We start from the raw sequence: 22,949 nt of genomic DNA, 5'->3' as shown, positions 1-22,949 counted from the left end.
GGCACCGTTGCTTATGAACCGAAGACGCAGGTGTAACGACGTGCGTACACACGGTTTCCAGTAAACGCCGAATAAAGCGTGAAAGTAATAATTCGAGGTTTTTACGAAGGTCCAACAGGCGAGGAGGCGACTATTACAGGGACAGTTCGTAATAACTGAAAGTTTGCTGCGGCAACGGGTGCAGTGAGTCAGTAGGTTAGCTTACGTAATTTCGACCAGCAATCTGTGCGGGTGAAGAGGAGGCGGAGGCCGACTTTGCGAGGAATTAGGTCGATCAATACCGTGCCGTTTATATGGGTCAGGTGCAGTAGCACGTTCCGTGTATGCGAGCTAGTCCCCTTTCCGGTACCTAGCAACCCGCCCAGCAGCCATCCCCCAGGACGAGATGTCCTGTTTCGATCTATCTGCCGTCCTCTGACCCCTTTTTGACCCATTTATTACTAACGCGTTAATCGCCGATTGTGATCAATCTTCCGATAGCGAATTCTGTCACTGACCCTTTCATTCAGATATTTTTGATAAATTCGCTTTTAGAATTATCCTGCGTTATTCACTGGAACTTGCATTTGTGACTGATCTATATTATTGGAAATTAGGTAGGGACTGAGTCTATCACTCTCTACGTTCTCCATGTGATGATAGCCTTCCTAATCAGTTACTCAAACTTGGATTTGTGACTGATTTATATTATTGGTAACTAGGTAGGGACTGGGTCTATCACTCTCTACGTTCTCCATGTGATGATAGTCTTTCTAATTAGTTATACAGTGAAGCTTGATTTTGTAACTGGTCTATGTCATTGGTATCTAGGCAGGGATTAGGGTTGATTTTTACGTGCTCCATGTGATGATAGTCTTCCTAATCAGTTACTTACTCAAACTTGGATTTGTGACTGGTCTATAGCATTGGTAACTAGGTAGGGACTGGGTCTATCATTCTCTACGTTCTCCATGTGATGATAGTCTTCCTAATCAGTTACTTACTCAAACTTGAATTTGTAACTGGTCTATAGTATTGGTAACTAGGTAGAGACTGGGTCTATCACTCTCTACCTTCTCCATGTGATGATAGTCTTTCTAATTAGTTATACAGTGAAACTTGATTTTGTAGCTGGTCTATGTCATTGATATCTAGGCAGGGATTAGGGTTAATCTTTACGTTCTCCATGTGATGATAGTCTTCCTAATCAGTTACTTACTCAAACTTGGATTTGTGACTGATCTATATTATTGGTAATTAGGTAGGGACTGGGTCTATCACTCTCTACCTTCTCCATGTGATGATAGTCTTTCGAATTAGTTATACAGTGAAGCTTGATTTTGTAACTGGTCTATGTCATTGGTATCTAGGCAGGGACTAGGGTTGATCTTTACGTGCTTCATGTGATGATAGTCTTCCTAATCAGTTACTTAAACTTGGATTTGTAACTGGTCTATAGTATTGGTAACTAGGTAGGCACTGGGTCTATCACTCTCTACGTACATGTGATAGTCTTTCTAACCAGTTAACACTAAACCTGCCGACATCTAATGTCTACTTAATTTGAAATTAAAAATGAAATTAAAAAATAAATAAACAAACGACAAAACATAAATTAGTACACACACTTATTCTTTATCTTGATGAAAATCAATTCTAATTTCAAGAAATGTATTTTAGCAAAATGTATTCCTTATAATAAGAAGCTTGTGGAGCGGTCATTTGACCGGTTTGGTAGTTTTAGTGTTAACTAACTTCACCAGTTGTCGAATTTTCATCATCTTCATCTTCAGTCATCTTTGACTATCAAAAACAGCTAACTATACTAAACCGTGAACGAATCTCTTGACTAGTAAAGAATGCAACTTTACGTCCTCCATGAACAAATATAATATACATACTCCACAAATATGATTACTCCACATCTCGTTACGTATCTCTTGGCAAAAAACCGATGTAATAATTGATATTAGTAAAATATACATGTATACCGTAAATAAAACTAAAGTTTCATGTATCGTAGAAAGTATTCAAGCAAAGTAATGACCTTGACACGAAGATCATCGAAGTACTTTCCTATACAGCTTACTCCCATAGCGTCCATGTTTAAAGCAGTCATATGCCGGGAGTTAACACGGTGTTTGCGTAGCCGATAAGGTAACGTTTGAAAAACAGAATCCATTAGTAGTCACAGTTAATACGGCCATGTGAAGCATTATCGAGCATCGTCCTGCTAATGAAGCTCTTTCGTGTTCTCTGTTGTTCGTGTCCACAAAGATAAGGAGCCGAAAAGCATGCTAATTGAAAATAAATGCGTTTCGTGGCCAGACCCGTGGCCTATGTGTGTCCAGGTCCTTCGCGCGGTAAACACGTTAAATTGCTTGTTAACACCAATATATTGTGTCGAAGACAAATAGTTCTACATTGTTTAGGTCCCCTATTATTTTCATTCGCCTCGGCGGAGATGCTTGTTGTGCTTCTAGGAACCGACACGTGCTAAATCTAGCCGTTATTCGCATTGTGCAACTGGTGAGCGGATTAAGGTCTTCGTTTATAAATACACCGGTGAAAGAATGTTCATTCGAGCTGACGTTTTGAGAATTCGAAATTTTTCGACTGACCCAGGTTTCACCGACGAAACTCGCATTCTTCTCAGCCGAACGGATTCAGTGTTTCTGAGATATTCCGTGAACGGTTAACTGGACTTTCACTTGCGAAATAGCTAAAGTAGGGTGAACGATTTATGACGTTTAAGATGGTGTATGAATTCGGACCATTAAGACGTCGTGACTGGGAAGAATATTTCACAAGAGACAAGGAAATTACTGTATGCAGAACGAGCTATATAATAGGGTATTTAAAATACCTCCGGCCTTTCAGAACCGCGATAGTATTACTTAAGACAAATTTCTATGGTTTGAACAAATGCGATAATGGCGAGGGCATTATTGCTTATTGAAGTTATAAAGAAACTTAATGCAGATGCGACTTAAGCTTCCGTTAATTAAGGGAAAGGGGATAATTATTACATTTTTTGGGTATGTAGGCTTCCTTTTGATGGGGATACCAAACTTCGAATTTACAGAATACTTAAATGTTGAAGCTCCCAATTTCAATTTCGGAGATTCTTATATTCATATCCCCAAATCTTTATTTCCTCAAATTTCTATATTCATTAATCTCTATTTTCCTAAATTTCTATATTCGCAAATCCCTAGATCCAAGAATTCCTAGATCGAAGAATCCCTAGATCCAAGAATCTCTAGATCCAAGAATCTCTAGATCCAAGAATTCCTAGATCCAAAAATCCCTAGATCCAAGAACTCCTAGATCCAAGAATCCCTAGATCCAAGAACTCCTAGATCCTCGAATCCCTAGATCCAAAAACTCCTAAATCCAAGAATCCCTAGATCCAAGAATCCCTAAATCCAAGAACTCCTAGATCCAAGAATCCCTAGATCCAAGAACTCCTAGATCCAAGAATCCCTAAATCCAAGAATCCCTAGATCCAAGAATCCCTAGATCCAAGAACTCCTAGATCCAAGAAGCCCTAGATCCCTAAATCTCTAGATCACCAAATCCCTAGATCCCCAAATCCCTAAACCCCCAAATCCCTAGATCCCCGAATCCCCATATTCCCAAATCCCCCAAATTCCCTAAATTCCCCAAATCCCCAAATCCCCCAATTCCCCAATCTCCCAACAAAATCCCTGCACCCCCAAAATCCCAACCCGAAAAATCCCTAAATACAACAACACGAATAACATAAAGTTCCAAATACTTACATCCCCAAAATCTCCACACAACCCAACTCCTCACTCGCAAACATCCAAATTCCCCTAATTCATAAAACTTGCCTGAAATATCGAGGTTAACGTCATCAATCTCGTGTAAAACTGACCTAGACCACTTAACAACCCCAAAGAAAAAGCAGTCGTCACGTTTACGACGCAATCTCTGTAAAGATCGAAATAACCGAACGAAACGATTGACCCTAACGGTTCATTAGTCGCAAGGACCCCCGGCGAAGTTTCAAAGGTTAATTGACCTAGAGCAATCCATTGTTGATCAAGGCTTCCAAAGGAAGTTACACAAGGTCGAGAGAGCCAGGACGAGGCTACGACGAGAAACGTTAGACTAGGCTGGTGACGGTGTGCACAACCTAGACACAGAGAGTAGCCAAGGTCTCGAGCAACAAAATATGCCAACAAGCGCGATCTTGACCTACACGGAGCGACCAGCGGATGTCATTTTTGTCTCGCGAAACCTTCTGTCTTTGCTTTCGGCTCGTTGTTACCTCTCTCTTTCTTTTCTTTCCTTTTTTTACGACCGGCATAAAATACGAGCGTTTGCGGGCTGACACACGGTAGCCTCGTTCAATGTCTCTGACGTTTGCTGAGACAACAGCGGTCACAATTGAAATGATGAACGACCAGTTGATCTTGACTCTTTCTCGTTTGTGCCGCTCGTAAATTACGCGCGGAATTGTGCGACATGCAAATACGATCTCAGGAATTCCACGTCGAACGTGTTTATCGTTCCCGTTTAAATTACTCGTACAAACCGGGAAAGGGTCGAGATAATTACGTTATCGCGAGGAGAACAAAAACTTGGTCGTTAAACAACTGATTAAATTAAGCTCGATGTGTTTTGCGGCTTAAGACCCGAGGGATAGAAGGTTGATCTTAAAATTCCAAAGTTGAAACGCAGCTGTTTGCCCCGACGAGTAAAACCGAGGCATCAAAAATCTAGCAGCGACCTTCATTTTTTCGTCAAGGTGAAGCGAGACAAGGGTTCGAGCAGGGCTGAGATGTGTCTGAAGTTGAATCGCAATGAGAAGGCGGTGCAGGGGCAGGCGAGAGGGGTTGGTGCAGGGGGTGGTTAAGGTGGTCCAACAAATAGTAGGTCGTGCCAGGCTAGGGCCACGGATCTAGGTCGATCGATACAGCTACGTACCTAGCGGCGCGGAGACGCATCGTTTTAAATGGGTCAGGTACACGAAGAGCCACGCGCGCCGTTTTCGTCCTTCCTGTTTTCCCGTTTCCTCGGCCCACCTTCCCTTAGCTTTCCTTTCTCTCTCGAGGCGGTCGGATCGGTCGTTCCTTCCTCTCCTTTCTCCTACTTTTCCCCTTTCTTGGCCGACTCTCGCATCGACCAGGCTCACCTACGTCGCCGAGGATGCACGTGCCAGCACCGTACCTGTTGTAGTACTTGGCAACCGCTGCTACTTGTTGAGATGGCAGAGCGAAGGTAGTGGTAGAAAAAGAAGGTTCGAGGGGCGAAACAGAAGAAGAAGAGGGCTCTGTGACAACGCTCTTGGCCCTCTCCCGCTTCGAATGGTCAAGGGGTGGGTCACTCTCTATCCACCGGCGAATCTGGGACAATGAAACGGGAGCAGTACACGTGCACCAACACCGACCCGCTCGGTTATATGCACACGGACCCTCCGCTTGTGTTAACACTGCGCGGACGCGATGCAAACTCCGAAGACCTTGCCGGCTGAAACTCTTCCGAGGGACACCGTTGCATTTCGACGCTTTTGTTCGATCCATCATGAGTCGGAGAATTTTTCGCCCGGATCATGCGACTAATTGGGTGACCTTGCTGACACGGACAGTTCGTTCAGATCGAAGATAGGAGGATCGTATTTTGGATTCGAATTGCCAGTGGGAATTTAATAGATAGGTACACCAGGGTGAAATGTAGGTACATTGTGCTCTACGGATGGTATCTCGATGAAGACACAAAAGTCTGAACGAGTTTTGCCATTTATCAATTAAAACGAGAGATTAAGTTAGCGAAGCTTGATAAAGAGGCATGCTTGATTAATGGCTGTGTCCGAGGATGTTGATCTAGAGATAAGACGTTCTATCAGTAGTTTTCGAACGTACCGCAGTATCTGACGATCTTAAAGGGAAAGATATATAAAGCGTTTGCTTGAAAGCAAGAGTGAATACTTCACGCGAAGTTCAATGGAACTTATCTTATATTAAGATAGAAGTCTATCGAACAGATTGTAAAGAAAAAGTGAGGCACACGTGCCTATAATATCGTCTAACAATTTAAGGAAGACAGGAAGATAAACACCGCAAACTTGCAGGAGAAAAACAAAAGAATAGGCCCTGTGGATGATCGGAGATTCTATTCAGGGCGCGTTTCCATCGATTGGAGCGTCGTCGCTGCAGGCCGAATTTACCGAAAGCCCCATGCGAGTGCCGGGGGTCTTCGTTTCGCGGTCGTAAATTCCAAGCCGGCGTAATCGGGGGAATCGGGTCAGCGAATGGGGTCGTACTCGAAATCAGGTTGTCCGGGTTGTCCTGCGGCTGAGAATCAGGTCGCTCGATAGAGGCCAGCCGGCTACCGAGTTCCCGTATCCACTCGAGTGACCCCGTCGTCGTTTGCCTCTGTAACCCGGATATCGCGTTATGGAAGCGGATCGATGCACTCGCCACGCGTACCTTATGGGGTGCGGGTCATCCTCGTGCGCCTAGACGCCGGGAAAAACCCGTTTCGTGCCTCTCCTTTCCCCCGCAGCCGGTGTTTTTCCGCCGACCGCATTTTCGACGCCGGAGGAGAAGAGGAGTTCCCGTTGCGCACGCGAACCCACACGATCGGTCGCGTGTTCCTCGATTACGCTCGCGAAAGAGATGCCGGCACGCGGTGGCTGCTGCACCCTTGGACGACGCGTGCTGGAAGCCGGTTCGCGCCGATAGAGAGAGGAGGACCCGCGGGGACAGATACGAAGAGATGACCGGCCGGCTGCTTGCCAACAACACGGCCTCCTCTTCGTTTCTCGCGTGGCACACACACGAGTCGCTGACCTACTTGCCCATCCACGGCCCGATGCAGAATATGGATCAACGCGTTTCCCGACCCATTTAACGAGAAGTGCATTACCGAGCCGTTATCTGGGCCAACCGCGACCCTGCACCACGACACCGGGACACGGAACAGCTTTTCCTCTTTACGACCGCCTCCGCACGTCTAGCAGGATCAACCTGATCGCTCCCGGACAAGTATAGCGAAGATGAAGCGACGCATACTGTACGTAACACGTTTGTTGCTGCCTCAAAGGTACTTCTCAGGGTTTGGATTCAGGGTGAGCATTTAAAGCCACCTGAATAACTTGGCTGCTATTAGGAAAATTTCATGAGATCAAAATTATTTGGTTAGGTAGTAACATCATCCGATGCTGGTTACTTGACCCAGCCGCAAATAATTTTTGTCTGATGCATTTGTTCTATCAGCAAAGTTATGGTGAAGCACTTACCACTCGAATAACTTGGCTGCTGTTAGGAAAAAATCAGGCCAAAATTATTTGGTTAGTAACATCATCCAATAGTTGGTTATTTGATTAGCCCCAAATAATTTTTGCCTGATGCATTTGTTTCTATCAGCAATAGCCAAGTTATGGTGAAGCACTTAGTCACCTGAATAACTTGGCGGTTGTTAGGAAAAAATGCATCAGACCAAAATTATTTGGTTAGATAATAACATCATTCGATGTTGGTTATTTGACCAGCACCAAATTTTTGCCTGATGCATTTTTTTCTACCAGCAATAGCCAAGTTATGGTGGCCTTAAGCTCATCTTGTATACCCCTCACCCTGAAAGAGTCGAGCTTAACGGATAAGAGCGAACACCACTCCTCATAGAAAAATAACTAAAAATGTGGAACAGAGTTTGCTTATTTTTCTATGAGGAATTACGAGGTGTTCGCTTTTACGTATTGTTCACCCAGACACTATATGGGGCAGATAAAAGTACTCGAGCAGCGTTATATTCTGAACTTTATGAGTCGCGTTTCGAGGTTGGGGTATTTTTCGAGAAATCACGCAAATAAATACACAAACGTATAAACGTAATTTTCTTTTCGCTGCTTTTTTTGCCTCGTTGCGAATTAAACAATTTTAAAACGTTTCTCCTCTCCTCGCGGAAGTTTAAAAAACATTTAACAACCATAAACGTTTTTCGAGTACAGAATAAATTCGCGTACTGTATTATTTTTGGCGTACATTATTTTGGAGCTTTTGTTATATTCATGAAGCAAACAATGCAGTATAGATTCATTGTTTTGGAATAAAACTTGAGCTTGTAATATTCGTTGGGAATATACCGCTGCTCGAATACTTCCACGTTATAGTAAGCAAGTATTACCAGTGGAAGAACTGTGTGTACGTCTGCTAATGGAGTCAATTTAAATGAATTTCCTTATCAAACACTGGGAGGCTAATTCACGATTCTGAATTCTAAATACTGCATTAATATTTGCTCCGTTAATTAGATATCGCGTATCAATAAATTAATATTCAATCAATTTCTGTGTTGATTTTTCCAGTTTCTACATGTTAACAGATTGTAAAACGATACAATGTGTGCTTAGAATAGTGGTATTGGATCAAACAGTCGCTGAAACGTATTCTTAGCATCAGTATTTTTTCTGTTTTGGTTAAATTAATTTTGGGATGTTTTACTCCGTGTGATTTTACATTCTGTTGTTTTTATAAATAATTCAAATAGGTTGAATATATTTTCATTTGTTCACTGCTTATAATAAATGAAAAATACTGTTGCAATTTTATATAGAATCTCACTTAATGTACTTTGCAAATGAAGTTAATAGAGGAAAGAAATTAAGAAGTGCAGAGGGTTGATTTTTATTTTTGAAGTTGAACTTATAATTTAGTACTTATAATAAAGGAAAAGTATATACTGTTACAATTTTATATGGAATCCCTTCTTGATCTATTTTGCAAATGAAGTTGATAGAGGAAAGAAATTAAGAAATACAGAGGGTTGATTTTTATTTTTGAAGTTGAACTTATAATTTAGTACTTATGATAAAGGAAAAGTACATACTGTAGCAATTTTACATAGAACCCCTTCTTGATGTACTTTGCAAATGAAGTTAATAGAGGAAAGAAATGAAGAAGTGCAGAGGGTTGATTTTTATTTTTGAAGTTGAACTTATAATTTAGTACTTATAATAAAGGAAAAATATATACTGTTGCCATTTTATATAGAACCCCTTCTTGATGTACTTTGCAAATGAAGTTGATAGAGGGAAGAAATGAAGAAGTGCAGAGGGTTGATTTTTATTTTTGAAATTGAACTTATAATTTAGTACTTATAGTAAAGGAAAAATACATACTGTTGCCATTTTATATAGAACCCCTTCTTGATGTACTTTGCAAATGAAGTTAATAGAGAAAAGAAACTAAGAAGTGCAGAGGGTTGATTTTTATTTTTGAAGTTGAACTTACAATTTACTATTTATAATAAATGAAAATTGCAAATGAAAATGTTGCAATTTTGTATGGAACCCCTTCTTGATCTATTTTGCAAATGAAGATAGAGAAAAGAAATGAAGAAGTGCAGAGGGTTGATTTTTATTATTAAAACGGAACTACTTACAATAAATGAAAAATATATACTGTAGCAATTTTATATAGAACCCCTTGATCTATTTTGCAAATGAAGATAGAGAAAAGAAATGAAGAAGTGCAGAGGGTTGATTTTTATTTTTAAAGTGGAACTTACAATTTACTATTTATAATAAATGAAAATTGCAAATGAAAATGTTGCAATTTTGTATGGAACCCCTTCTTGATCTATTTTGCAAATGAAGATAGAGGAAAGAAATTAAAAAGTGCAGAGGGTTGATTTTTATTTTTAAAATGGAACTACTTATAATAATTGAAAAATACATACTGTAGCAATTTTATATAGAACCCCTTTTTTGCAAGTGAAAATAGAGAAAAGAAATTAGAGGGTAGATTTTTATTTAAAGCGAATTGGCGAAATATTTGGAAAAGATTCTCACGCTCTAATTTTTTTCGCTCGAGAAGCCGGCACGCAATTAGCACGCAACGAGTGCCGCAGGAAAAGAAAAGGGAGAAAACACGGCGTCGGAAGATTATCCCCGTCCACCTTGACTACGTCGATTGACTCTCGCGACCAAGTACAAGGCGACTAAGTATCGGGAGCATTGCTATCGGGGCAATTTACTTTCTCTTTCGTTTTTGCCGAGCGTCTTTGCGAGCTAGTCGACCCGCACGACGCTCGGCGTCTCTTTAATTAAAGCGGCAGCGACCGGGATAAGCGGTTCTTAAGCCGGGAACTGTATCAAACTTTGAACTTAAATACAGTCGATACGTCTGCTGAATAAAACACTGCTAAAATTACAGAGTATTTATACTCCTGACTAGTAGTCATGGGACACTCGCTTTAAACCATCACTTTGCTACTCCTCTTTTATGTTCAACCGCTCTTCGACTCTTCTCGTTTAATTCCACAAATTACGTCTACTATATTCCACAAATTACGTCTACTAAATTCCACAAGTTAGGTGTACCAAAATCCATAAATTAAATCTACTAAATTCCATAAATTAAGTCTACGAAGTTCCATAAATAAAGTCTACTAAATTCCATAAATTCCATAAATTTATTTATTTTAAATTTCATTGTACAGAGACACTTCAGTGGCTCGGTTTTTATTTCTCTTCCAAAATACAGAAGATGGCGATTCAACGCCCTTATTTCCCACCCTTCACTGAACTTCTGAAGGTTGAGAACTGCTGACGGAGAAATATTTGCAAATGTAAGACCATGACTTATAGACAAGAATGTTCCCTCTGAAGTAGCATTCATCAAAGACATCTTTCATAAGTAAATGTGATTCGCTTTCATAGAATGTGTCATTTATGAGCTACTTATGTCTGAATCAGTGAAAGATCTCGATCATGTCAACCGAACAGGACTAGGACATCGACCTAGCTTCAAACAAGAATTTATTATCTCAAATTCTCTTTGAGAACATTAACGTTCTTCTTGCTTAAACAGTCTATGAAACTTTCAGTAATTGACAAATCCGATTAAAGTAACTTTCTTTCTATCTCTTGTAGAGAGTTAGAAATTAAAATCAAGATACAGATAAGTCTTTGAGGATGAATTTTGTGGAGTCTGGGTAACAAACTGTATATATTTATACAATTTCATGATTTTCTAAATTTTTGAGAAGGTTGTTAGTCAGATTGTAACAACCTTGTAAGTCAAACTTGTAAATCAAATAAAAATACCTGAAGTTAAAATCAAGAAACAGCTACTTCTTTGAGGGTGAATTTTGTGAACTGCATTTGAGCAACAAACTGCATATTCACACAGTTTTACGATTTTTTATATGTTTGAATAGGTTGCTACCCAGACTGTAACAACCTTGTAAGTCAAACTTGTAAATCAAATAAAAATATCTGAAATTAAAAGCAAGAAACAGCTACTTCTTTAAGGGTGAATTTTGTGGACTGAAACTGAGCAACAAACTGTATATTCACACAGTTTAACGATTTTTTAAATGTTTGAATAGGTTGTTACCCAGACTGTAACAACCTTGTGAGTCAAACTTGTAAATCAAATAAAAATATCTGAAGTTAAAATCAAGAAACAGCTACATCTTCAAGGGTGAATTTTGTGAACTCCATCTGAGCAACAAACTGCATATTCACATAGTTTTACGATTTTTTAAATGTTTGAATAGGTTGTTACCCAGACTGTAACAACCTTGTAAGTCAAACTTGTAAATCAAATAAAAATATCTGAAGTTAAAATCAAGAAACAGCTACTTCTTTAAGGGTGAATTTCGTGAACTGCATCTGAGCAACAAACTGTATATTCACGTAGTTTTATGATGTTTTAAATGTTTGAATAGGTTGTTACCTTATAAGTCCATTCAGGTAAAAATATCTTAATTATTCTTTCACGAAATGTTCGCCGAAATCGATAATTTTCTAAGAGCAACTTTTACCGATCTCTCTAAGATATTTATCTTCGTTTTGCCTGCGGAAACAAAGAGAGACGATCATAACGGAATCGCAGGGAAAAAAGTCGCTCGTGTGCATCGGGTCTAAACCTGCGAAATCGTTTCGTTGCGATTTAACCAATTCCAGCGATAACCGCGTAACGAATTGTTGGTTCTGGTTGGCAGGTAGGCTAACGGTACCACCATAGCACTTGCAGATCCACGGTTTCTCTTTTTCCCTATCTCTCGGCATATTTCCAAGCCGCAAAGCTCTTCTTTCTCCTCCGTTACCTTCCACTGTGTACCTGTTGCAATTCTTGGCTAATTATCGAGCAATTGCCAGCTCTAGTCCGGGGCTGGACTTTCATGCGTTCAGCCTTCGGCTCGAAAAACGGGACAGCAGCGGTGTCTACCGCTTGCAGAAGAAGGAGGAGGAGGTATTACTTTCGAAATACCGTCTAGTTCGTGCGTCATTCCCGTTGGTGTGCCCGCTAAACGCGACGTTTCACTTTCGACTCTCGATGGTACCGGTCCGAGCGGAACGACTAAGCGGAGAGGCGGCCTTGACTACGCGTCGTTTCGCCTCGTGTCCCCTCCTCGACAGGCATAGAAACAGATATTACGCCGGGTACACCGTGTGTCCTTCGCGTACATACGTGTCAGCCCGTCGACGGGGCCCGCCTTCTGTTCCGTGTGCCTCTGCCACTGCAACACCCGAATAGGTCGCCATGAAAGTTCCAGAGAAAGAGGCTCGCGAGAAGGTGAAACCCGATGGTTTCTAGAAAGTCCGCGAGAACCGTCGTTGGCTCGTTCTTCGATTTCGCAACGGTTTTTCTTTCGCCCGGACTCGTTTCGCAGTCTTCGACGATCTGAAAATACCTGTCCACCTATGTCGACGTTATTATTCCGTTGCGGTAGCCGACACCCGATCGCCACGGATAACGATGAAAATTTACCCCGTAATTTCCTAGAAAGTCAGGGTTTCTATCGATCACTCGGTGTCGGGTGTCGAACATTCGATCTACTGTCGAGCTCGGTGTATCAAGGGGTGTCTCTCGCCCTTATATCGAGTTCGTAAAACGTGATAGACTAAAATCTTGATCTTCCCCGGGGTAACGGCAGATCGTTTACGCGAAATCGAAGGGGAACAAAAGACTCGAGATACGAAATGACCAGATGCCCGAGGAACGTGTGGCTAGTCCGTATACCTTTCGCGGCACCTTATATTGGCATCCTTACAGCTTTTCTCGGAAAAAGCGTAATTCACCGCGCGTCGGGACATTACGGTACAACGACCGGCCTACGGAATATCGGCTGGCAGAGCGCTATTTTACGTAATTGCAGAAGCGCGAAATTCCAGGAACGGCCGGCAATCGTCCATTGTTGCGCGGCTTTTTCAGGTGACAGGCTCTTATTGTCAAGGCGCGCGGTTCCCCTTTAAAGATCGGGGAAAAACAAGGAAACTCTTCCGTTTGCAAAACATGCACGGTCATCCACTAATTCAGTTACGTTACGTGATCACGTCGTTTTTTCATCCTCGACAAATTGCTAGTTTGCGCTGTTTGTTACGGACAATGTCGTAACAATGAAATAATGGATCAAGGTAGAAATTTACGAGTGGCTAATACGATTAACGTCACACTGTTAGTCGATTGTTGGACTCCGGGAGAATTGACAGCACGCTTTATTTAAAAAAAATTCGAACAGCTTTATTGGGTCGACTGAGTACTAGACTCTTTCTAAACCTTTTCTGAACATTTTTCGATATTTATATACATGTTTATATATGTTGTTTTTATATACTATAAACTAAATATAGATGTTTATATATACTATTGCTAGAGATAGGGACGGTGGTCAAGGGACAGTGTGACTCAGGACGGGTCCAGGATGAGTCTGTTTGCTATCTTATTTGTTTGGAAGCGTTGGTCATCAAACACGATGTTGCTTCCGAGTGTACCAGTATTCATCCTTTAGTATCCTTCAGTATTTTCCATATAAAATTACATCGAACTTGTACCACTTGCCCGACAGTAAACTCTCGTCGAATCTAAGATTGCAACCATTTCAGGTCCAGGAAACGACGACCTAGCTCGAGCAACGACTCCGAACGGTCGTACAGTGGTTGGAGCGATAGAATACCCCATGGGTGCGGTCGCGAGGGTTGCCGTACCAACGAGCGGGGCGACTGTATGGACGAATGCACCGCTGCACTGGTGCTTATGTCGCTTTCCTGCTCGCCACATAGTCCTCATAATCCCCTGCCACTTCACTGCCAGCACAATTACGGTCAGTATCACGTGGTAAGCGCTTAACCCCTTGCTCGACGATTTATTTTCAAGCAAGCTCGCCGTTTAATTTTATCGCGACTTTGTCCGGCCGACCGTTATGAAATCGTTGTCGTAAAAAGTGATTACGCCCGATGAAATGTACAACTACACGCGTCGCTTTCAATTAGATTCAAATTTGCACACTGTACAGAAGCTGTTCTATACAAAGATTACAACAATCAATGAGTAACGCGAATCGAAGCTTCCGAGTGCCACAATGTCTGGCACAGTACCTATCTAATCATCAACGACCATGAGCAGACATGACGTTCAATTAATCGCCATGATTCATATCGCCGCGAGCGCGTGTCGGTTTAGACCAGTGATGGGCACATCAATTGCCCGTTCAACCGTTAACGGGCACTGCAGGTACAGCAAGAATCGTGGAGAAAGATGCTTATAACCCAGAGTATTCTCTAGAGACTACTTGAATATAGATTTAGAACCTGGGAGCTAGAATGAGTTTAGGTAGATCAGTTTGGATAGAATCTTGCGATCACATAGTTCAGGAAAGGTATACGTAGAACCTGAGCTAACCTAACCGTTAACGGGCACTGCAGGTACAGCAAGAATCGTGGAGAAAGATGCTTATAACCCAGAGTATTCTCTAGAGTCTACTTGAATCTAGATTTAGAACCTGAGAGCAAGAATAGGTTTAAATAGAAGATCAGTTTGGATAGAATCTAGAGTCGCGATCACATAGTCCAGGAAAGGCATACGTAGAATCTAGCAAGAACCTAAAATGTGTGAACAGGTAGACCTCAGATAGAATCCAGTTCACCAGATGAAATGTAGAAGCAATTTAGAATTCAGTCCAGGGAGACTGAACCTAGAGATGAACCTAGAGTTAGGAAGCTAGAATGGGTAGATAAGTAACGGTTAGATAGAATCCAGTTCACTAGATGAAATCTAGAAGCAATCTAGAGATCAGTCCAGGGAAACTGAACCTAGAGTTAGGAAGCTAGAATAGGTAGATAAGTAACGGTTAGATAGAATCCAGTTCATCAGATGAAGTCCAGAAGCAATCTAGAATTCAGTCCAGGGAGACTGAACCTAGAGTTAGGAAGCTAGAATGGGTAGATAAGTAACGGTTAGATAGAATCCAGTTCACCAGATGAAGTCTAGAAGCAATCTAGAATTAATCCAGGGAGAGTGAACCTAGAGATGAACCTAGAGTTAGGAAGCTAGAATGGGTAGATAACAGTTAGATAGAATCTGTGGCAGAATCTTAGTGAAACTTTATCATCCGACCATGTTTTCTGGCAGCGAAAAGAATCGACGTGACACGTGATTAATTAAAAGTCTGTGTTTGTAATAAGGTTCCTGGGGAGGTCGAGGAGGAGGAGGTGGCGGCGTGGTGGTCGGCTCACCGGGTGTCGGTGGCACGTCGAACAGCAGCAGCAGCAGCAGCGGGGCTTCATGGCGGAGTGGCACCCCAAGTCCACCCCTGAGCGACGAAGGAGCACCGACAACAGGCTCTTTATGGCCGACTTCGGCTCATCCTTCGCACAATCAGCAGCACTACCCTTACAACGTGTCTGGCTCGTCGTCGAGTAGCACCCCCGGCTCGACTACCACCCTGGACGAGGGTATAGTGCCCGATTACCTCGAGGAGCAGCACCCGCGCAAAAAGAAGGTGAGGAAAGTCAGAGCGAGCGGGGAGGATTTCGCGTCGCGTGGATATCGATCGATCGCTATCTGGTTATCTGATAAATTCGAGTGCACAGTGTTGCAACGTTAATCCGCAGCCGATGAACTTGGCCTTCGGGTAACCTAGGCGATTATCTGACGTCCTCGCGATACCGAGAAGGCTTTTCTGTTCTTTTTTTTTGCCCGTCTGCGGCGTGACGTATGCACGGTCGTCGAACGTCAGGTTTATATTTAAACCGTTAGCAAGACGGAGACGGTTTCCGGTGAACATTACCGCTAATATTAGACGGTGCACTGATCGATTCCATTGTCCGAATTTGAGGAAGTTTGACATTGTGAACTTAGTTGTCTTCGTTCCGTCGGTAAAGTTTGAAACGTCGATAAATCAATGAGGTTTCATCAACGGTCCCCCAAAAGTCTTCATTGACCCTAATCTGCGTGACCATGCCTACCGAGCTGGCGAATTCCAACGAAGACAAATGATTTATAGAAAAGTACTAGGTCGACAAAGTGAACGGGAACATTATCATGAACCCTCTCGAGATCCGTTCGAAACTAGGGTTATCGCGACCGGACTCGGAACGCACAATTAAACTGTTCATAAGGCGTGGCGAACTTATCTGGCCGAACTTAGCTCCTTCCGTGTTCGAGACTTACATTTAATTAACGTCAACGAGGCCGATAAAAACGACGGGTTGCGTAAGCGGCTGGCGCAACTCGCGAGCAGGGTGAACCTCGAACGGCACAAACGCGTGTGCGCTGACCTCGATGCGATCTTTAGGGCCGTGTGGGTAGAGACAATTCTCTCGTTGCCATTTTTACTACCGACTGCTTCACGTAGAAGAGGCGAACGTATCGGATCTAAATAAAAATCGTGTCGTGAGAATTCTCGATGATTCCACAAAGGCAAGGTCGAACCGTTATCGAGCTGCATTCGCTGATCCGCTACATGTGGCGTTTCGATGAAAAAGAGGGACGCTCCCTCATCGTTTTCTAACGCTATCGATTCCTGTCCCTGGTAATCGGAATACGACAGGAAGGAAAGAACGCAGGGACGAGCGATCGATCGCGATAGGTTTTGGCATAAGCATCGGCCCTGACCGGCAAGAAATGTTGCCTTTGCATATACACTGTGAGTCACGAGTTTGCTTGCGTGCCGGGGTTAACGCGTACTGTGAGAATCGTTAGATCAAACACAGTCGAACCTTCTGTTTGTACACGAGGGGTACGATCATGCTACTCTGTAATACTTTTTCATTTTTTAAACGAACATCCTTCAAAACATACCAAGTCATTCTGTCAAATATTTTTTTCATAAATATACTCGTTAAAGCAGACATTTGGAAGTTTAAAAGCAAATAAGTGGCTGAAATTTGTTTTGGCGATGGAGAGAAAATCAGAGATTTGATGTACAAGTAATAGAAAACCAGTGTTTCTGGTTTCCTAGCTTTCCACGCCTTATTCTTGTACTTTTCTCCAAGCGGGACGAAACGATTGGAAAATAAATTCATGAGTGAAAAGCGTTTTTCATCGAATGAATGTGGCGGAATATCCTATAGATCCGGAAAGCAACAATGTGTAACGGTGCGATACTGGAACATCGTATTGCAAAATAAACTTGACCTTGAACTGAAAAACCAGTTCTTTCATTGTCGGATCGAGAACTTATTGGACAGGTCTCATAAAAGGAGCTCTTCAATTGAACGGAGAGGCGTTGAGATGTTAATTAAACAGACGAGTAATTTCGCGAACGATAAAAATCCTTTTCATAGACTTCTCTGTATGCGCTGTTAGATAACCGACTCTTTGCGAAGACGATACAGATGGCAGTTGACGAGCAGTCAAATGCATAGGCTAGTAGGTCTCAGCTGTATGCCAAGTCCACGCCGATGACATAAGCGTCAACCGAGCCAAGGATGTAAACACGCGCGGCGATTTTTGGTATTTCGTAAGATGGCTAACAAGTTGAACCTTGAGGTATTATCGCCCCGCTCTAAACTTAGGTACGAGTCGAGCGAGCATGTCGGCGGAAAATCGGTTCGACGGGGTCCGAAAATAGCTAAGCTCAGCCCCGCGAAGGTCTACCACCTTGCTAACACGCTCCCCTTATGGTTTTCCAGATCCGAGCGAAAGTGAACCACGACCCGATTGAAAATGAGGTGGCGAACAGCGCGATCTACGAGAGCGAACAGGTAAGTTCTTCTATTCTCTTAACTAATAAAATTCTATGCAAACAGAGCAAGTATTTTCACAAGCCAGTCAACTCTTCGATTACACAGTTCATTTTCACCAAAGGGTCACTGAACTTTCCTCCTCCAGATTAGATAATGATAGGAAATTAAAAACGTATTAACGTTTATCTCTGGATAGTTACAAAATATTAAAGTATGGAGGATCTCGGTTAATTCGTTGTTATGATCATTTTCTAAATACCATGAAGTATGCTATTAGCAATGAACTAGAGCCTTGAATCAGAGTTGACCCGGTTTGGCCGGGTGAGGGTTAAAAGCTATTAACGATCTATCGTACGTAAACTGAGTCTACTGAAAAGCTCTTCGGTTACACGTTTCCTTCGAATCGATCAACTCATCGCACTTTCGAGTACATCCACCATAACATCCCGGTAATCGCGAAGAGCGTTCGTAACCCAGTTAGCCGAAGGTTCCTGCTACTTTCACCGACCGCGAAGTCGACTTCGGCCCATTCATCTGGGCGGCTTTGAAGAACGCGACCCGGTCAAAGTACCGTTTGGATTCCCGATGTGGCATCCGCGGCATCGAGACCCGTAGCATGCAGCCGTGGCGCATAATTTTCGACCAGCTCCATGACCAGCCGTGGCACTTTCACTGGCTGCCAGCGTATCTCGAGCGTATCCTCCGCGATGCACCTGACCCAATTGACGGAGTCGAAGATATCCGACGGCCTTGATTGCCGCGGAGAGGTTCCTGTCGGTTTACCGGAGTAAAAATGTACCTCTCCATTTGGGAACACTCCAGGGACGAAGAAGGGGATGGCTGGGAAACGGATAACGGACCTCGTGCGATCCAGGGCGGAGCTAACGTTCTGTGGCCGTCGACCTAACCAGGGGGAACTATTTGTCAGAGGCGCCCGTTCTCGGGACATTGCCCTGGCTTCGGTGTAGATAATAGGTGTCGTATGTGCTCGCAAGGGCGAGGTCGCGCTGACGAGTTCATTTTTGGGTTTACGAGGCTGCCCATTTATCGACTTTTCTAAGTAATCTAGCGGGATGTATTTTGCTTCTGAACGGAGGGTCTTGCATTAGTAAACGGAAAAAGTATCGAGTCATTGTTATAAATTGCTTTATGCATGAGGGTATTGGATGTAAGCAAGATTTGTAGATTCAGCTGATCCGGATGCAAATGATGGGTAACGTTATATGTGGAGATCGCTATAAAGTTCCATGTGCACGATGCAGATATGCACGTAGAGCTACTGTGCTCCTTTTCCTTGAGGACACAGTAATCGTAGAGATAACCTATGCTTGTATTCAATATGCGATATGTTATCGAGGTAGTGTAGACATTCGACGAAATTTGTCTGCGATGCGCAACCGGGAGCGGAAGAGTGATCCAAGGCCTTTTCCTCATTTCGCGACTGCAACGTCAGCGAAGCAATGATTGAGCAAGATTTAGAACGAGGCAATTAAATCATGATCCAATTTTTTATTCAGTTCCGATATTTAATTTTGTTGATTACAGTGCAGTAATTCCACTAAGATACGAGTGTTTTGTTGGGTGTAATAATTTTAAAAGGGTCGATGTTTTTCAAAGTCAAGGTCCCCGATGAAATACGAGTTAATGCCGGAACCTTATTTCCGAGGAAACTAACAGAGGGTGTGACAAGTTATCATGCAACGCGTTAATTGAAACAAACTATTAAGGCTTCTCGTAACCTTGCCCCTCCCAAGCGGTCGATTTCAAGGGTAGCCTTAAAGAGTTTAAAGACTACGTAGAAAATATCTGACATTGTTTCCAAGAAGACAATCGGCATCTCGAAATACCAGCGCACCAAGAAAGTCCTCCACTATTTTCAACGCTCGTCGCAGCTATTCCAATTACGGAGGAACGCGAATAACTTTCATTCAGCTATAACCATCAGTCAGAGGATTCGCCATTCGAGTTTCGCGACAAGTTAAGCCGCCTCGCCGACAGAAAGCCGATGGATCGTGCACCCCAGCTACCTAGGCAGCGTTTTCTCGTCGGCCGTGATTTTCGTCGCCGCGCTGAAAAGTTGATATCCGTTTCCTACAGCAGCATCCGTGCGCGACTGCGCAGAAGAGCGACGCTGGCACGACGCACGCCTCCGCATGGACCTACATCTCGAACGGCGAGAACCGGCGCCGGCGTTGCACCGCGTCGCAATGCACACCACGTGACGTCATCGGTGGCACGTGCCTCTCTCCTTGCCCGCCACCTCGCCCCGCTGATCCGCCGTGCAACGTTACTCGGGGCGGGGGTGAGCGGAGGGGTCGCGGGCACGAGGGGCAGGTGGGCGGGCGAGGGACGCTAGTTAAGGTCACCGTGGCCCTGACTGCACGCGCGCGAAATACATATCCGTGTGCAACGCCTCTGTGCGCGAGTGCGCGCGCGCGACCGCATAGAACGCACTGCCGGAAGATTTATTTCTAGTTCTATGGCGGCCACTACGCCACTCTTTACACCGGCCGGCGGATCGCGGGGTCCTTGAGGCGAATTCGAATCAAGGGCCTTGACCATAGCCTCCGACATCCTCTCGGCTACCCTTGCCTTTGTCGCGGGGGTGGGCGCACGCGGGCTACCAAGTGACCTACAATCACTGCGGCTCGTGTTACGCGTGCACCTCGCTCCGAGAGCTGCGTTTTTCAACGTTTAACAGACGATTCTTATGGTCTGTCCTTTTCCTCATTTCGCGATTTACATCGCTCCCGAGTGGGAAATCGGTAACTGCGAAAGATCTCGGCCATCTTGAAGTGTGTTACGAAGGTCAATATTCTGAGTAATTTTCTTTCTGCGCGTGTAATATCTGCAACTATCGCCTTGGCCTTAGCTTCAGTATTTGCGTTCAAACTAAATCCGAGCGAGGATTAGAGTTATGAAGTACGCGCATAAAGTATGTAAATAATTCTGTCCGCAATTGTGGTATATCCGTAGAACTGAAAATTACCACTGTGGCGATGGTAAACAATTTGGAGGATACATTTCCCACCACTTCAAGCACATAGGAATTTCGATTTAATTGGTTGATTCGTTCCGTCTCTCTCTAATAATAGTCTCTTTGTCAGAGCATCGCCTCTTGTTATATCTACTCTTGTAACATCGTGCCGGGAGGGGCGTTACATGTTGATTCTGAAACGCGAGCGTCGCTGTTAAGTGTTTCACGAAGAACCAAACTGAACGATCGTCGATCAAACGTTTTACGATCCTCTTGTGAAATTGTAACATTATACTGCTTCCTTATTCGCGGTCGTTTTTAGCTGTCGATAGCTGGTTTTGGCTATTAACCTTTAATTATCTGTTACGTGTTTGTCTTAGGACTCCCACAGGAAGCATAGTTTACCGAGATTCGATAGTTTCCATGCAACGTTTTATGGCCGCGCAATACTGGCAAGGCTCTCAAAGATTCCATCATTATATTTGTATAGCAATTCGCAGATAGAACCTTTCCAAGAATACGGTACCACACGTCAAATTGTATAAATATGTTTTGATGAACGTTTTAAAAAAATTGCAGACGTTCTCTATATAATCCACCGCAGCACCGAGCACAATTGCTCGATAACTCGATACTTTGAATTCAAGGCCAGCCTTCCCGAGGGATCCAAAAATATCTAACGCGACGAAATTATGTTGATGCAGCAGCTTGCTTCTAACAACCAGCGAAAATGTGAACAGCTCGTTCCTGAATGCCTCTTGAAAGCATACCGGCTTCTCTACTCGCTAATCAGTTACGTAAACCTATCAGTCATTTGCATAACTCGAGCAAAAGGAAAATTACGTAAAGACATTCACGCATTTTCCACTCGCCTTTCTTCAGCCGTTCGATTCCTCTTTTTAGCTAAATAATTTAACTTGGAAATCTTTGAACAGCACAGAATAAAATGTCCGGAGGTATCCTATTATTAAAATGTCTAAAATCAAAAATAAAAAACGCAGCGGCTTTTTGGGAAATTTCCATTTTGCGCGGTGCAGATCTGACGCGTCGTGTTGTTGACCGTTTTATTGGTCCATGCGAATTTTTATCGAACCCACGCGAACATATTTCGCGTATGTCCCCCGACACAGACACGGATGCGGATGTCCCGATTCATTGCCAACGACGTACACACGTGCGCGTGCACCTCGAGCTCTGGGTCGTATTGTGACACGACCGTCTGTCTTACGTAATAACATTGTGTAAACTTCACGTTCACCGTAATGCTTGTCGTACGTATTTTTGTGCGCCCAGCAACAGCGGTGAACCGACGAAAACTCTGCACTCGATTCTTTCGAGTCACCATTCAACGGACCATTGTCAGAGACAGTTTCTTAAACACAGTCTTTAGAAACAATAGGACATCTTGGCAATGACGTAGCTACTGGTGGTGATAAGATATTTAGGTTCAGACTTAAGTTTGGGGCAATGGGGGATGGCATTTGTGAGTTCAGGTGGTTGGGTATTTGGGGAACTGCAGATTTGGGAGTTTGGGAACTGCGGATTTGAGAATTTGAGCTTGGGAAATTTGGGAAGTGACGATTTAGGGGTGTGGAGGTCTAGGAGTTGAGGATATGGTATTTGGGAAAGTGAGATTTGGGATGTGTGGATTTTGAGACATGTGGATTTGGGCATATGTGGATTTGGGAATATATGGATTTTGGGACATGTGGAATTGGGCATATGTGGATTTGGGAATATATGAATTTTGGGATATGTGGAATTGGGCATATGTGGATTTGGGAATATATGAATTTTGGGATATGTGGAATTGGGCATATGTGGATTTGGGAATATATGGATTTTGGGACATGTGGATTTGGGCATATGTGGATTTGGGAATATGTGGAATTGGGCATATGTGGATTTGGGAATATATGAATTTTGGGATATGTGAAATTGGGCATATGTGGATTTGGGAATATATGGATTTTGGGATATGTGAAATTGGGCATATGTGGATTTGGGAATATGTGGAATTAGACATATGTGGATTTGGGAATA

At 43.2% G+C, this 22,949-nt stretch overlaps 1 protein-coding gene and 1 long non-coding RNA gene across 8 annotated transcripts in view; one reads left to right on the top strand and one right to left on the bottom strand.

Annotated features, from left to right (window-relative positions):
• Window positions 1-22,949, bottom strand: part of LOC143264244 (uncharacterized) — a 119,192-nt gene that overhangs the window by 48,017 nt on the left and 48,226 nt on the right. The gene's annotated exons all lie outside the window — the stretch shown is intronic.
• The window catches only part of Glut4EF (Glucose transporter 4 enhancer factor), a 134,069-nt gene that overhangs the window by 69,384 nt on the left and 41,736 nt on the right, over window positions 1-22,949 (top strand). For all 6 annotated transcript variants that reach the window (XM_076530480.1, XM_076530479.1, XM_076530482.1 and 3 more), the window contains exons 3-5: window positions 13,847-14,064; window positions 15,425-15,741; window positions 17,876-17,947. In XM_076530480.1, coding sequence (XP_076386595.1) covers window positions 13,847-14,064; window positions 15,425-15,741; window positions 17,876-17,947 — 607 coding nt within the window. The remainder of the gene's footprint in view (window positions 1-13,846; window positions 14,065-15,424; window positions 15,742-17,875; window positions 17,948-22,949) is intronic.

The sequence above is a fragment of the Megachile rotundata genome, chromosome 4 (genome assembly GCF_050947335.1).
Source record: "Megachile rotundata isolate GNS110a chromosome 4, iyMegRotu1, whole genome shotgun sequence".
Taxonomy (NCBI): Eukaryota; Metazoa; Arthropoda; class Insecta; order Hymenoptera; family Megachilidae; genus Megachile; species Megachile rotundata.
This window is presented reverse-complemented; position numbering and strand designations above follow the sequence as displayed.